The sequence below is a fragment of the Microchirus variegatus genome (genome assembly GCF_963457635.1).
Source record: "Microchirus variegatus genome assembly, chromosome: 13".
Lineage (NCBI taxonomy): Eukaryota > Metazoa > Chordata > Actinopteri > Pleuronectiformes > Soleidae > Microchirus > Microchirus variegatus.
Window position 1 is genome coordinate 20,175,072 of NC_139814.1, and position 14,885 is coordinate 20,189,956.

The 14,885-nt window shown below is 41.5% G+C and overlaps 2 protein-coding genes across 3 annotated transcripts; one reads left to right on the plus strand and one right to left on the minus strand.

The window, feature by feature from the left end:
• The first annotated feature begins 154 nt into the window (after positions 1-154).
• On the plus strand, positions 155-5,768 carry srsf4 (serine and arginine rich splicing factor 4). The gene is made up of 7 exons (XM_083899965.1): positions 155-310; positions 1,669-1,808; positions 3,149-3,178; positions 3,526-3,689; positions 3,889-4,103; positions 4,690-4,767; positions 4,871-5,768. Exons 1-7 carry the CDS (start codon positions 204-206, stop codon positions 5,355-5,357), a joined length of 1,221 nt encoding a protein of 406 aa, XP_083756091.1. The 5' UTR covers positions 155-203; the 3' UTR covers positions 5,358-5,768.
• A 613-nt stretch (positions 5,769-6,381) lies between these two features.
• Positions 6,382-11,788, minus strand: msto1 (misato mitochondrial distribution and morphology regulator 1). 2 transcript variants are annotated; one of them, XM_083899261.1, is made up of 14 exons: positions 11,684-11,788; positions 10,799-10,928; positions 10,545-10,614; positions 10,192-10,267; positions 9,680-9,731; positions 9,316-9,481; positions 8,985-9,099; positions 8,697-8,831; positions 8,444-8,596; positions 8,133-8,264; positions 7,867-8,051; positions 7,667-7,771; positions 7,461-7,573; positions 6,382-7,202 (listed from the first exon to the last, which is right to left on the minus strand). In XM_083899261.1, the coding sequence occupies exons 1-14, from the start codon at positions 11,765-11,767 to the stop codon at positions 6,952-6,954; spliced, it is 1,767 nt and encodes a 588-aa protein (XP_083755387.1). In that variant the 5' UTR covers positions 11,768-11,788; the 3' UTR covers positions 6,382-6,951. The 2 variants fall into 2 exon arrangements, with proteins under 2 accessions (XP_083755387.1, XP_083755386.1); XM_083899260.1 differs by having other exon boundaries at positions 9,316-9,484.
• Between the last annotated feature and the right edge of the window lie 3,097 nt (positions 11,789-14,885).

Genomic DNA, 14,885 nt, shown 5'->3' on the forward strand with positions numbered 1-14,885 from the left:
CAGGAAATCGACTGAAAGAGCCGCGAGTTTGAAACCTATGTATTCTAAATAAGCCACACCCCTTATGGTTGCAACCTATTGTGAGAGAGGAGCGCGTGTATGTGTGTCCCCGCCGCCTCGCGCCTCCTTCTCCATCTGTGTGTGTGTGTGGGGGTTCCCGTTAGCTTCTGCTCACGCTTCGGTAGCACACAGAAGCTAACAAAATGTCGCGAGTATACATCGGAAGGCTGAGCTACAGAGCCAGAGAAAAGGACGTGGAGAGGTTCTTCAAGGGTTACGGCAAGATTCTGGAGGTCGACTTGAAAAATGGGTAACGTTCAAGCTCTTAAACTGTTTCCTTTTCGGATTTTTTCTTTTCTTCCGCTCGTAGCTAACGTTGAGCACGGGCCTAGCGCGAGGCCTTGTCGGTCGCAGCGTGTCTGGTTAGCTAATGCTACGTTGCACTGGCAACGACCGTCGAATAAAATGTGGCTACACCTTTTATAAAACCATTATTTCAATCCATTTCGCTCTTTAAGGTTTGAATTTAACGGGGTTTTGTATTTGGCGGGCTTCGGTGTAGCGCCGGTTTCCCCCGGTAACTGTTGAAGCTACTGTTAGCATATGTTAGACGTGGCAATGTCACGGGGGATCGTTTTTGTTGCGAGTAAATCGTTTTTCCATTGTGTTTAACCACAATCCCACTCATGTGTAGACTACTCAGCTTTTCCCATACGTGCTAATGCTTTGTAATATCATGTATCTCGTGTTATTTACGTTTCGCACAACTTTCAATTGCAGCATCTTAATCATACGCATATTTGAATACATTTATTCCCTTGGAACAATACAATATTTGTGCAATATAAATGGGCATATTTACGTGGGGATTATTTAATGAATCAGTTTAGGGTAGCTACAATAGACAGTGTAATGTGTGTGTATATCTATAATTAATGTTCTAAAATCGGATTAAAACGGATCGTCCATGGCTTTGTATGTGTGAACGGGCGTTTTGAATGTGACCGATAACCTATTGAATATGAACCTTCGTGCTAAATTAAGATCCAGAGTTACGATCGTTGAAATCGAATCTAACTCGCACGCGACAGCTCCACCTGAAAAGCCTCAGATTCAGCAGGACATGTTGTTCCCTAATATTGCTGTATACGGTCATTTACATTTGGTTTTATACTAAAAAACAAACAAAACAGTTTGTGTTTACCATACCTGGAACTGAAGTTCTCAATTGTCTTGTTTTGTCCACAAACCAAAATGATCCAGTTTGAATGATTTCTTTGTCATATGGATCAAATAAACTAGTACATATTCACATTAAAGAAAAGTCAGAAAAAGCATTTTATATTGGAATTTTTTTTTGATTATCACGGAGAAGAAGTTATTGTTTCGCAATCCCTGTCCATTTGCATTGCCAGCAAAAAAGTGTTATATAGAGTGATATATAGAACGCATTGGATGAAGCTAAAAAAACCCAACTTGTTTTAATTGTTTAAAACAACAACACTCAAAGTGATTTATTTAAATAGTAGTCGATTCATTGCGTAGTTGTTGCAACCCTAATTTGTATATGCTAAAATATTAAGTACATGTTTAATTGCACCCTGAACATAAAGTTTCTATGCATTGTTTTTACTTGAAGGTTAAAGCATGTCGTCTTCTCCTCTCCAGGTATGGGTTCGTTGAGTTTGATGATCCCCGCGATGCAGATGACGCCGTGTACGACCTGAACGGCAAAGAGCTGTGTGGAGAGCGGGTCATCGTGGAGCACACCAAAGGACCCCGTCGTGACGGAGGCTATGGTGGTGGAGGTGGGGGTGGTGGAGGAGGAGGAGGTGGCGGCGGAGGAGGAGGAGGAGGCGGCGGTGGAGGTGGTGGTGGAAGGAGTAAGTGTCCACAAGAGAACTGTTCGTATTTCACTTCAGTGATGTCTTTGCTAAGAACATTTTTATTCATTACAGGGAAACATTGATCTAAAATTCGAAGGGGCAAAAAAAATTAAAGCTCGTCCTTGGTGGCTGATGTGCATTTAATATAAAAGTTTTTTGTATTAGGAATTATGGGGAGGAGGAATCAAGGAAGCAACGGCTTTATTCAGATCTTGATAGTGGTACAATAGAAAAAAGCTTTCTTACAGCCAGGTTTCAACTGTGACATAAAATTGCCTAGTTGTTCTTTTGTCATGGATCTGAAAGCACTGATTCTTACACCAGTCCTATAATTCTGACCTCGCAGGTTTTTGATAACCTGTATAACATACAGATGTGTCTCAGTTTCAGTATAGTTCACTCTCTATAGAAGTAGTTTCGTGCCGTATTGTCTTGCAAATACAAGGGGCAGACAGTTAAATGAGTGTCGTTATTACGACACTTGAGATAGTTCTTTACTCTCAGCTACGTCCATACTACTGCCTTTTAAAAATTTTAAATGAGCGATTTTTAAATCTGATAAAAAATCTGATAATGGCCGTATCCACCCAGAAACACAGCTTTTCCTTTGTAGTCTTTTTGTTTGAAAGTTTTGCATCAATTCAAGGATGTCTTTCTACACATGAAGCCCCCCAAAAGGACACTAAACACAACAGTATACTGTTTATGCCAGGCCTGTAGGTGGCGCTGTAATGCCGTCACAGAAATGCACCACAAACAGAAGACAAAGTGGTGCTAGTGCATAAAGATGGCAGGATTAAGGGTTTTTGAGATTTTAAAAACTAAAGAGATGGTAGTATGATGGATATAGCCTAAAAGAACAGTGGGAGCAGGAGTAAAGAGACGTTACTAGTATACAGTATGACCTTAGTGCACAAGAGCCACCAATGACTTGAACCATTTCCATGTGTTGTGAATATGTGATGGGGAAATGGCAAAACTTTAACTGTTTTTAATTTAAATTTTGTGAAATTAAATATCTTTGTAATCTATTGATGTCTTATATTCCATTTTTTTTATTTTATTTAAAATGACTGTCAATTTAAAGGTAAAGATTTAACAAAGAACCTCAATGTTTTAATTGAAAGAGTCCTTTGCTGACTGCCTGCCCCTATTGCTGGCCATGGTGTCCCCCCTTTCCAAGAGTGTGGTTTGACCATTCTGGGCCCCTGGGCAGACCAAAAAAGGGAGCCATTGTGAATGAAGACCGCTTTTCCCATTAGGCCCAGGCCGGGTGGTGAGGATGCCATGGGGTTAGGATGAGATGTGGGTTCAGCCTGAAAACAGAAAATGTTTTGTAACAGTGAAATGTTTTTTTTTGTTTTTTTTAAAGAAAAGATTAAAAATAGCATAGACTCTTGATTTAGTTCACCGGAAGTACTTCCTTGATCAGTTATTATTTTAAATTTTTAAAATTTTCTTATCTAGTCATTAGGCCTGTTGAGCTTTTACAAAAAATGTGCTAAAATTGTGTCATAGGCTTAAAAATCGAGCTATTTCAAATAAATCGAGGACATATTTTTCCTTAAATTTTTTTAATCGTTTCCCCTTTTTTGTATATATTTTGTAGCATGTAGCTTGGAGTTTAGATTAACTGCAGCCTCTCAGTTTCTGCATGGTTCTCATTTCTCCTTTTCTTTCCTTGTTGCATTGAAAGGTGGATATGGACGCTGGGGACGGGACAGATACGGTCCACCTATAAGGACAGATTATCGGCTCATTGTTGAGAATCTTTCCAGCCGCTGCAGCTGGCAGGACTTGAAGGTATGAGCGACGCCTGTGGTCTCTAACGTTGACAGAAATGACACATGAAGCCTGTAACTCCAGTTCTCTCTCACATGCCTGGGTTTTATAGCAGAAAAAGACCAGTTACACCAGACTGATTCTATCAGACATGGTTATTAGCATTCCATGTGTTTACCCAAGTGACAAAACTCACAGTTTGCTTGTTTTTTGTCTGAAGGACTACATGAGGCAGGCTGGGGAGGTGACGTACGCCGACACCCACAAGGGCCGGAGGAACGAGGGAGTGATAGAGTTCAGGCTCTACTCCGACATGAAGAGGGCGCTGGAGAAGCTGGACGGCACTGAGGTGAACGGCAGGAAAATCCGACTGGTCGAGGACCGTGCGGGAGCCCGACGCCGCCGCTCGTACTCCCGCAGTCGCAGCCGCTCCAGGTGAGATACGGTTACTTGCATATATGACTTTGAATCTGGTTTAAGAGTTTTTTTACCCTTTAATTCACACAAAGTTTGAAATATTCCAACTCTAACTGCTCGTTATTTTTACTGAATTTTCATTGTAGCGTTTTTCACTGTTTTGAGAGTTGTGATCAGGAGATGCCACCTGTGATGTCTTTTCCTGGTTCAGAAGACTGTTGCAATGCTCTGAGGCGTTTAATCAATTATAAGGTTTAAAATACAGATATGTGGAATTGACATTGTACAAAGAACTTGGTTATGAATTTCAGAATAGAATAGAATATGACATTTTAATTTTTGGACACCATTTTTTTTATCATGCATTAGAAAGCAGATACTCCACCCACCACCTTTTTGAATGTGTAACATAAGCATCATGAAGCCATGACGTACATTAAAACTGTAATGGTCGAGTTATGCACACATCGGTGTTTATAGAAGCAATTGTTTCATAGCAGTAGCAAGAACATGAAACAATTTGTATCATCATTTTGGGAAAACACTTATAATCAAAAGCTTTCCAGCATTGAACCTTGTAAATGAACTGTGTTTTTCTTGTCAGGTCTCGCTCCAGGAGCCGCAGATCTCGCAAGAGCCGAAGCCGCAGTGAGAGCAGCAGTCGTAGTCGCTCCCGCTCCAGGTAAGAAATCACAGAAAATGAGCAGTGGTGGTTTTTTGTATTAGCTCTACATTGAAAATGTATTCAGATTTTTTACAAGTAATAATATTTGCGTTACCAACAGGGCGGCGTCTCGCTCCCGCAGCAGATCTCATAGCAAGAAGAACAAGGCCAAGGGCAAGAAGGAGGAAGAGGAACGCAGCAATGGCGCTCAGAAGAGCAAGGACAGCAGGAGCCGCAGCCCCAAGAGCAAAAAGGGCAAGAAAGAAGGGAAGAAGGGCAAGAAAGACGACTCCCAGTCCAGATCCCGTTCTCGTTCCAGGTCTCGCTCTCGGTCGGGAATCAAAGATCGTTCCAGGAAGTCGGGCTCGAAGGGCCGTGAGCAGCCCAAGAGCGAGGATGAGGGTGGCGAGCCCGAGAGGGGCTCTCGCTCCCGGTCCCGCAGCCCCATCGAGTCTAAATCCAGAGCCAGGTCTAAATCCAAGTCCAAGTCCAAATCCCGTTCTCCCTCACCTGCCAAAGCCCGCTCTCGTTCCCGATCCGCCTCACGTTCAGAGTCCCGCTCCAAATCCCGCTCCCCATCTCGTTCCCGCTCCCGTTCTCGCTCTTAGTTCATGTTTTGGACAGTTTGTCTCGATCCCAGTGTCTCCTCCCCTCGTCCTTCGTCCACATTCCCCACACCCCTCAACACTAGCCCGCCTCCTGTTTTTGATAAATAGCTGTAGAACACCAGACACTTGTGGTCGATGTCTTTTATGCACATGCTTCTCCATTTCATTTGACTCTGACGCAGCAGATTTTTTGTCATTAGATGCGTCTCGTATGGAGGTGTTTATTAAATAACAGGGTGCAAATCTCAGTTTTATAAGTTTCAATGATGATGTGGTGCGTGTCGTAGCCCCCTTTTTTTAATCACATGTATTCGCAAACTGTTTTTGTCAATATGCTTGGTGGGTATATGATCCAAATCTCGCCGTTGTGAAACCCTTGTATCGTTTTATTTCGGATTAAAAATTGCCTGTTCTGGATCAGTGACTCTTCCCTCTTTATTTCAGTTTATTTTATCTAGCACTTATTAGAATGTTAAATCAATGGTACTTTTGACAGATTTCGCTGGAAAAGCACAGGTTGTTTGGGTGGATTTTCAACAGCATAGTACAGGTGTTGGTGAATCTGGTAAAATATTATTGACCTTACGAGAGATGGTGGAGTTTTCAATACTAGGGAAAAGTTAGCTTCAAATTGTTTTTCTAGCATTACAAATTGTGTTAATTCGCTGATTTCAATGACACATTTATGGATATATTACAGTGCATAGTTGTTCTTTTGTCATAGCACTGACTTTGAAGGCACTGATTTTTACACCCAGTCCTATAATTCTGACCTTGCAGGTTTTTGATTACCTGTATAACATACAGATGTGTCAGTTTTATGATAGTTCACTCTCTATAGAAGTAGTTTAGTTCCATATTGTCTTGCAAATACAAGGGACAGACAGTTGAATGAAACGGCTGAATTTAACTTTTCTTTAACTGACTTGTGACCCATTTACCAGCAAATTACAGAGGAAGACTGTAGGGTGAGTATTGGAGTTTAATTCAGTAAAAAAACAGTACACTTTTTTTTTTTCATGCTAGTGCAGTACCTTTTAATATAAAAGACATTTTAATTAGGGCTGCAACTGACAATTACTTTTGTTGTTGACTAATCTATTACGCGTGTGCTGTGCCTGAAAAAAATCATAGATTTCTTACAGCTTAAATATTTAATTTATATGCTCTAAATCACACTTGATAAGTGAAAGAAGTTTACAATTAATTATAAACGCTAGTATCGACAGGGGCTGAAATTAAGTATGCCAAAGCAGCTTTACCTGCGTTTCACTGATTATTGCCGTAAAGTATGCAATAACGCAAGTGAACGAGCGTTTGCTAAGCTAGCTTATTCCATGATATTCCGACTGATTGACGTTTTCAGTGAAATGTTCCCAATCTTTGGAGACTTTGGGTCTTGTAATCGATTACGCCGACTAATCATTGCAGCCCTAATTTTAATCACATAAACATACAATAACCGTACATAATCTTGACATTCACTTCAAATGCGTCGTCTTTCCTCTTCCTGTGTCAGTCTCAGAAACTGTCCTCTCTTCCTGTTACAGTGTGATCCAGTGCTCGTCCGCCTGATGGCGGGCAGGTCACCACATCAGTCGTCGTCCTCTTCGGAAGAAGAGCGCGTCGTCCCGCCACTGTCGTCGCGGTAACACCGGGCCATGATGCGCAGCTGCTCCAGGGCCTCCTCGTAGTCGCCCATTTCAGGCCCCTGGGACAGGAAACTGGGGGCCACGCGGCGGAGGTCGAACGCGCCGACCCCGCCGTGCAGCTCTGACAGCCACGAGCCGAGCGCTGGCCCCGACTGGAGGGACGTCATGACGGGGACAGACGAAACCACAGAGGCTTGAGACACAGAGGAGAAGCGTTAAAGGTACATTGTGGAATAAATTAACCGTACAGTCAGTTTAGTGACAATTCTAATAGAAATTTATGCATTTGTACATTTCTTGTACAGTAAATAAAGTGATTTATAAATACATTTATCTTCATTCAAGCATTGCTAAAACAACAAATCAAAGAATTACATACAGCTGTTTTTAAAAATCAGTAAATGCAGAGTAGAAAAGCAAGGGAGAATAAAAGAAAGGTAAATGTACTCACACGGAGGTGGAGGAGGCTGACTCTGCAGGAAACCTTGAGGATTGATGGACGGACTGAAAATCTGAGGGAAAGGTGCCGTCAGTTTACTGGGAGTGGACACCAGCTGCAGAGCGCTGTAACAAGAGAGAGTGACAGTCAGATTTTTGTTGTTTTTCCTGTTGGGGAAATAGTAGTTCAAAGTTCTTTCTTCCAGAGTCGGGTCTCACAGAGGAGAAGAAGGGTAGAAAGATCTGATGTAAGACGACAGGACGTCTTCTCCGCTGCAGAGACTGTGCAGAGGAGTGGGAGGTTTAGTCCCTGGAGTCAAAGAGCTGCGGATTAGAAGGTGTTTTGATTTATTAATTAAAATGTCGATACTAAAAACAAGTTCTGCTAGAAAAACGTACATTGTAGATATTATTCAAACCTTATAAGTCTCTGTCCGTCATAGCCTCTGAGCGTCGTCCACTGTCCGTAGCATCGACCATCGCCTAGTTCAGAGCAGGCGGACAGAGGTTTCCAGGGCAGAGCGTCTGAGCAGGCACTCAGAGCGTCGGGCAGAGCGCTGCCGTACGTCATGGGAAAGGGGACCGCGCCGTACGCAGCCACCACCTATGAAGACACACAATCAATACCAGCGGACGGGGAAAATAAACAAATAGGTTTTTACTGTACGTGACGATAAAAAGTCACCTTTCTGCCTGAAACGGCCAGCGTTTCTGCCACCTGCCACATGGGGACGCTGTTGTTTCTCAGCCTGTAAGGCACAGTGAGAGCATCCAAGGCCAGAGCCAAGACCGCGCTGGAGTGAAACCACAGTGACGGCTGATGGAGAGAGGGAAAACAGCGAGACACAAATGTCTTTAGAGAGAAATCACTATTACATGTTAGTTCAACTTCTGAAATTTAACCTGAGTCGGTAAAATACAGAAATTTAACCGACTCAGGTTAAATTTCAGAAGTTAACTCAGATGTTGATATTACATTAAGAAACGAAGACTCACATCATAGTTGAGGTGAGGGAAGGTTGTGGGGCACGAGGGTCGCCTCCCGAGTCCACCACGAAGAGTCAGAGGACAGAAGAAGGAGCTGTTATTGGCCAGGTGGGCCGTCGCTAACGTGCAGTTCAGCAGGTGATACAAGTCCTTCACAGGAGTCTGGTGGAGTAAAAATGAAAATATGATTAATAAAAATAATTTTCTTACAACAACAACAGAGCCTGGACACTGGAGGGGGTCACTGAGTTAACTGACTCACAGACTCTGGGTGACTGACAGGTGCTAAACCCCAGGTGAGGATTCCTCTTCCACCATACGAGTCCTGTAGCATCTCTGTGACCTTTGACCCCAGGCCTGCAAAGCCATCGGCCATGTCGCACAACACCTGGAAACCCTGAGAGGAGACGGGGAAGAAGGGAAGTGTTCAGAGTCCACGCATGTGGAAATTGGAATTTCAAACATTGTTTTGCTTTAAAAAAAAAAGTTAATATTTTAAAGAACCAGACGGAGACAAACATTTGTATCAAAAGAATATACATCTATCTACCTGAAGATAATCACACTCTTCAATGAAGAAGTGCAGTTTGTCCTCAAGGTTCTCGAGCAGCGCCCCCTGCAGGAGAGACTCTCCCTGACCAAATGCCTCCAGTCGATGAGCCTCCCTGCACACACACACACACACAGGTAAATATAATATATAGATTTGCTTATTTTCATGTAATTGGATAAGCAAATCCATGTGTTGGGTAAAGCCTGACATCTGCTGGAGAACAGCAGGTACTGCAGCACCAACCTTTTGGCACACTCACTCAACATTTCACTTTTACCAGAGGGGGGAACTCTCCGTGTAGGAAGTGTGACTCTGCACGATGACCTACCCGTCATGGTTGTACTGGTGGATGACGGAGATGGTGCGAGGGTGAAGGTGGATCCTGAGGAAATCGGACCACACCTTCACGTTGCCCTCCAGTCTGTAGCGTTTCTGCACTTTAGCGAGATGACTGTTGACCGTGTCCACGCTCACTGAACGTCCTGCTGCTGCTGCTGCTGTGGGGAGGGTTTTTTCACACCGGTCACCGCTGTTCACGACAATACCGTCTATACGTTCACATGCACGGTTTAATCAAGCTAACCCTGACGAATGTAATTACATGACATTAAGAGAACTGAATTATTGTCTTAGTCTGCCTAAAATTGGACTTTTGAGTGAGAGAAAAATCTGATAACAGACGCCAAGTTTACCTGAAGACTGAGGCTTTGAGGAGAAATCAACCTCTGCGAGAATCTCTCCTTTCTAGAAAAAAAAAAGATATTTACAGAAAATCAAGAAGCAAAACTTTACTTTGGAAAGGCACCGAAAAGGATTGATGCTGTAGTGAATGTTTAAAAATGTCCGTGTTCAGACAAAAAAAATGTTTCTTTAGATCTTTAAATATTTTCTATTCGCCAGTTATAAAAAGTTAAACACACAAAATAGCAGTATCTAGAACAATTCTAACTCATTGATTGCACTACTACTATTTCCTGATTTTATAATGTTAATAACAACGTTTGTAAACATTGGTATCTTATTGTTTGTTGATTTTATAATTTATAACTATGATTTAAATTGTTCTATAGGAATAAAGCCTTATTTACTCCATTTAAAACATACATTTGGACACATTTGTGGCTCAGGCTGTAGAGGTCAAAATCATTGTCATTAACATTAAGATAAGGTCAGATTTAATTCTCATCATCATCATCACACTCACGTCAAACATGTCCAGCTCTTCTAGAAAGCTGTTCTTTGCTGGCGGACTTTGTTTGTGCATCTTCAGGTTTCCCTCCCTGCAAAAAGACCAAACAAACAAACACGTTTTTATATTATAAATTAGAACATGCAAACCATGCAAGAGACACAGTAAATACAGTCACAGAACATATAATACAAGAATGTTAATCCAGGAGAAGACAGTTTTAAAGGAAGACACACCCAAAGTTTGTTGTTTACATACGTAAAAACTGCATTGATTACGTACATGTGTTAACAAGTGTACCTAATAAAGTGGCCTCTGTGAGTGCCTCCTATTTTGGTACAAGCTTTGAAAACAAACCCTTGTGTTACCATGTGACAGCAGACGTGTCTTTGCCTGCGTCGTACAGATGTCCTTCCTGTCGCAGAGTCCGCAGACTTCCTGTCACAATAAAATGCAGAGATGAATCTGATTAATCTCTACAGCGTGAGATTATTTATACATTTATATACACGACTAGTAGTGGAATAAATTATAAAACCACTGACCGACAGAATTTTAAAGAACCTCGTACGTCGCCTTGAGACTACCAAACTTAAATGAAGAATGTGAGAGGGTGAAGTACCTTTGAGATCCATGGCAATGAGGCGAGGCGTGTAGGTGACGTGTCCGCCCAGAGTCTGACCCTCACGGAACATGACATCGCTCTGGATCTCGCCGTGCGGCGTCTCCGGGTCGTACGATAAAGACGCATCCTATGGACAAAAGAGGAGGTCAGCTATTTTAAATTCATTTTTGGTTGAAAATGAGAAGGGTTTTAGTGCGTTTTATCAAGTTTAAGTAATGACAATAAGCAATACCAATTATTAAAAAAAAAAAATGTCAGGTCAATTAATTGGCAGAACCGCTTAACCAATGTTAATTATATATTTATATAATTATTAGAAGTTTGCTGATATTTTACTTGTTTACAAAATATTCAATGATTTACATTTAGGAAACAACTTAGCTTTAGTAGGTAAATCTGGTACAGTTACATAACTTGTGAAATGACAACACTAAAGGAATCATTTAAAATACAAATACACTTAATAATACAGTGATGTGTGCATCATCTAAATATAGCGTCTGGTAAATATCTCGTTCCTCATAACTTCGTAAACTACAGGATACTAAATGAACCTAGTTTGTAATCAAAAAATATTTTATTTATTCTGAATATTTTACTTGATTGTGACGTGATCAATAAGCAATTCTCCCATTTCAAAACAGGCTACAAACCTGATGCACGAGATTTAGCATCTTTAGCGACATAAAAACACATTTCTTCATGCTCTAATTCTTACAAACTATATCACCTCACATTTCCCCTTAGTTTATAGAGTGTTAGCGTTGATAATGTTCATATTCTCACTGTTGTTTACTCAACGTCGTGGTCAGTCTCTGGCAACCCATGCAAAGCTAACTCGGCTAAACTAGCATAGCGTTAGCCGCTCCGGAGTTTCCCCACCTGTAAATTCCACCAGTGAGTCCCGACAAAGTTCGAATAATGTCCGAGCTGAAGAGTGACGACTTCTCTACAAACGCCGCTCATCGTGACGGGATCCAACAAACGGGTTCGAGTGGTTTATGTCCTCCGTGTGGACATGATGGACATATTTGGAGATGACAACGCCGGACAGGACAGCGACAGACTAGCTGAGAGGGGGCGGGCTTTCGAGAAAATACGATGATTCTATTGGCTGAGTGGAAGACAGGGCGAATTGTGATTGGATGTCGAGGTAACGGGGATCATAGTTGGGTTTCACCGTGCCGTAGTCTCACATGTGGTGTAAACAACCGTAACAGGATATTTTATTTTATGAAAGGATCTGTTTTTAATTCTTTTTTTCCGGGTCTGTTTTTACGACATTTTTTTTCACCTAAGACATTAGTAAGACAAAAAAAATTAAGGGTTTAAAAAAAAAAAAAAAAAAAAAAAAATTTTGGAAAACAATGAACAGAATAGTATAGACAAATCTGTATGTGAACATTAAGTTTGAATAAGTGTTTTGTTTTTGCCGTGTTATTTTGTTCCATTTCTTGTAGAACACCATAATGAGAACTGGGGTAACCCATACTTGACATATATAAAGAATATGATAAAACTATATATTTTTTTTTATTCCCTTTATGTCAAATAAGCACATTGTTGACTTTGGGCCAATTCCAATTCCTATCTTAACCCTCATCAAAACCAAGTGTTGAGGGTTATTTTGTCACTTAGAAATGGGACACCCCTTAAATGCAGATACGTCTTCAGACTGTGGGGGGCAGAATAATGTGAAAGCTGCGTCCAGTCTGTCAACTCCAAAAAAAGTTGCATTGCCACTGTTAGCAGCGAGACGCCATGTTTCTACCGGCGCCTGTAAGGACAAACGCCAGAGAACAAATCAAGCGTCTCTTTACTTGTAGCGGAAGTCCGAACCTCATCTGCTGACACAGAGAAAGACAACGAGGACGACATTTGACCAGCTGTGGACACCGTAGCGCTCAGGGAAGGGAGGGGGTGAGCAGAGGAGCAGTTCTTTGTTGTAAATTTCAGCCTCTCCTCTAGATGGTACTATAAACTACTTACTTCACCTTTAGAAAATACTTAATTTGTATCGCACTCGCTTCGCTGCTTTCGACGCCATCTTTCTCATGTGAAAACACGCAATGCATTCTGGGTAGCCCTTGCTCCCATGGGTGGTCTTGGAAAATCTCAATATTGAGGGCGATACAGCCCTTAAACTCGCCCCTCAACTCAATTTTTCTGAGAATCGGGACAGCACTTGCACTAGCGGGAGCGCGCATTTTTGAGATTGAGGGTTAAGATTGAGGGTTAAGCAAGAAATTGGAATTCACCCTTAGTGTTTAACCTGGATAGGCAGTGAGTCATTTCATTCTGTGATTTACTGTCTGTCAGCATCTAGTCAGTAAATACACTGCAGCTCTTTGTTCACCGAGGTCACAAAGGAACACATTTGTTCTAACTGACGGCTCCTGTGTGCCATGATATAGTTGACGATTCATTTATCCATTAATCAATTAATTGTTTCAGCTCCAATGCAAACTCCATGCAGAAAGGCCCCTGTTGACAGTTGAATAGATTAACAGTAAGAATAGCACATTTATTGGTGTTCCCAAGATATGAAGAAAACACAAGTTTAACATGAATGCACAAGAAATGTATACTGTATGTAAATCTTAAAATAATATGCCAGAATAGGCTACAACACGTGTATGACACATTTAGTGTATGGAAACCACTCCCTTTCTGAACAGTTTCTCCATGCCTTTTGAGCAGTTTTGACTAACCACAGAGATGCACACACAATCTCTCATTGTTTTATCCTCTGCTGGAACTGGATATGCTGGCCTGTAATCTCTCAATAAAGTTTAAACAAAGTCAAGTACTGTAAGACATTTCTACACTTATTTTATGTTGAATTCTTTTTTGTATTGTATTTTGCTGCCGAAACACAAACTTTGCCCGAAAAATTGGCACGATCGAAATTTGGCCTGGGGAATTTTCTAGTTTCAGCCTGTAACCATTTTTCTTTTTTAATTACGGCCTCTTTAACCTCTAAACTTTGTTTCTTTGCCACCACTTTTTTTCACCAGTTTTTTTCTATAATGTTCTGTGCCTCATGTAGCGTTGCCTGTATAGGAGGTTTTTCTTGATTTTTCACGTCCCTCTGTACTATAACTTTATCATTCATCCAAGCACATTGTACAAAGACAGAACTGAGTGTACAAACCAGTCAAACTGGAGTTCCCTTCGTCGTTGAACCCTTAGTAAACAGAGTGTTTTTCCATCACTATGTTTGAACATACAGTTTATACTATAAGAATGTGCCATACAGGGAGTGTTAAATCAAAACCAGAGATGGAGCAAACAGACGGACTGGACTGGTGGTTTGGGAAACAGTCTCCAACTGTTGGTTGTGGTGTTCAGAAGACTGCTGGAGAGCTGTAGCCATGGCAGTGAATTGTCACACGACACCAAAGGAGATGCAAAGGAGTTCTGGTGCAAAAACAATGTTTAATAAGCAGGCAGAGGTCAAACCAGGAAGTCAATCCGCGAGGCAAGCAAATCCAGTAGGGACAGGCAAAACGAAGGTCCAACGTCACAGGTCAAAAACAGGTTCAGGCAAGATCCAGATCAGAATTATGAACGCTGGATTTCTAAGGAGCAGACTAGACCGTCTGACAGCGAACTGAGGGAATGGACCGGTATATGTGACCGCAGTGCAGATTAGCTGATGAGGAGCAGTTGGATGGTGGGGCGGGGTCAGGTGAGGGAAATCAGCAGAAAGAGGGAGTGGCAGAGTCTTAAATTACATGAGCGTTGGCCATCAGATAAGGAAACTGACACTGAAAATAAAATATTCGTATTTGGAGTTATGGTAAGCCGAAATGTCAATAAGTTTGTTTTCACCACCCATCACTTCATAACCTTTCTGCGTTGCAAAACAAGCTCAGTGCTGTGTCGCTGTGTGTTGCTGTGTGGACTCTCCTGATCCGGATTCAGACTGTGAGATGAATTTGTTAAGCATCAAAACTGTGACAGTGGTTTTGCTGTTAGTTCTGCTGCTGGGGTGAGTACTGAATTACTAATACATACTAATAACACTAATAATATAATATTATGTATAATATATATAATAATTCTAATACTTACTAAGTTA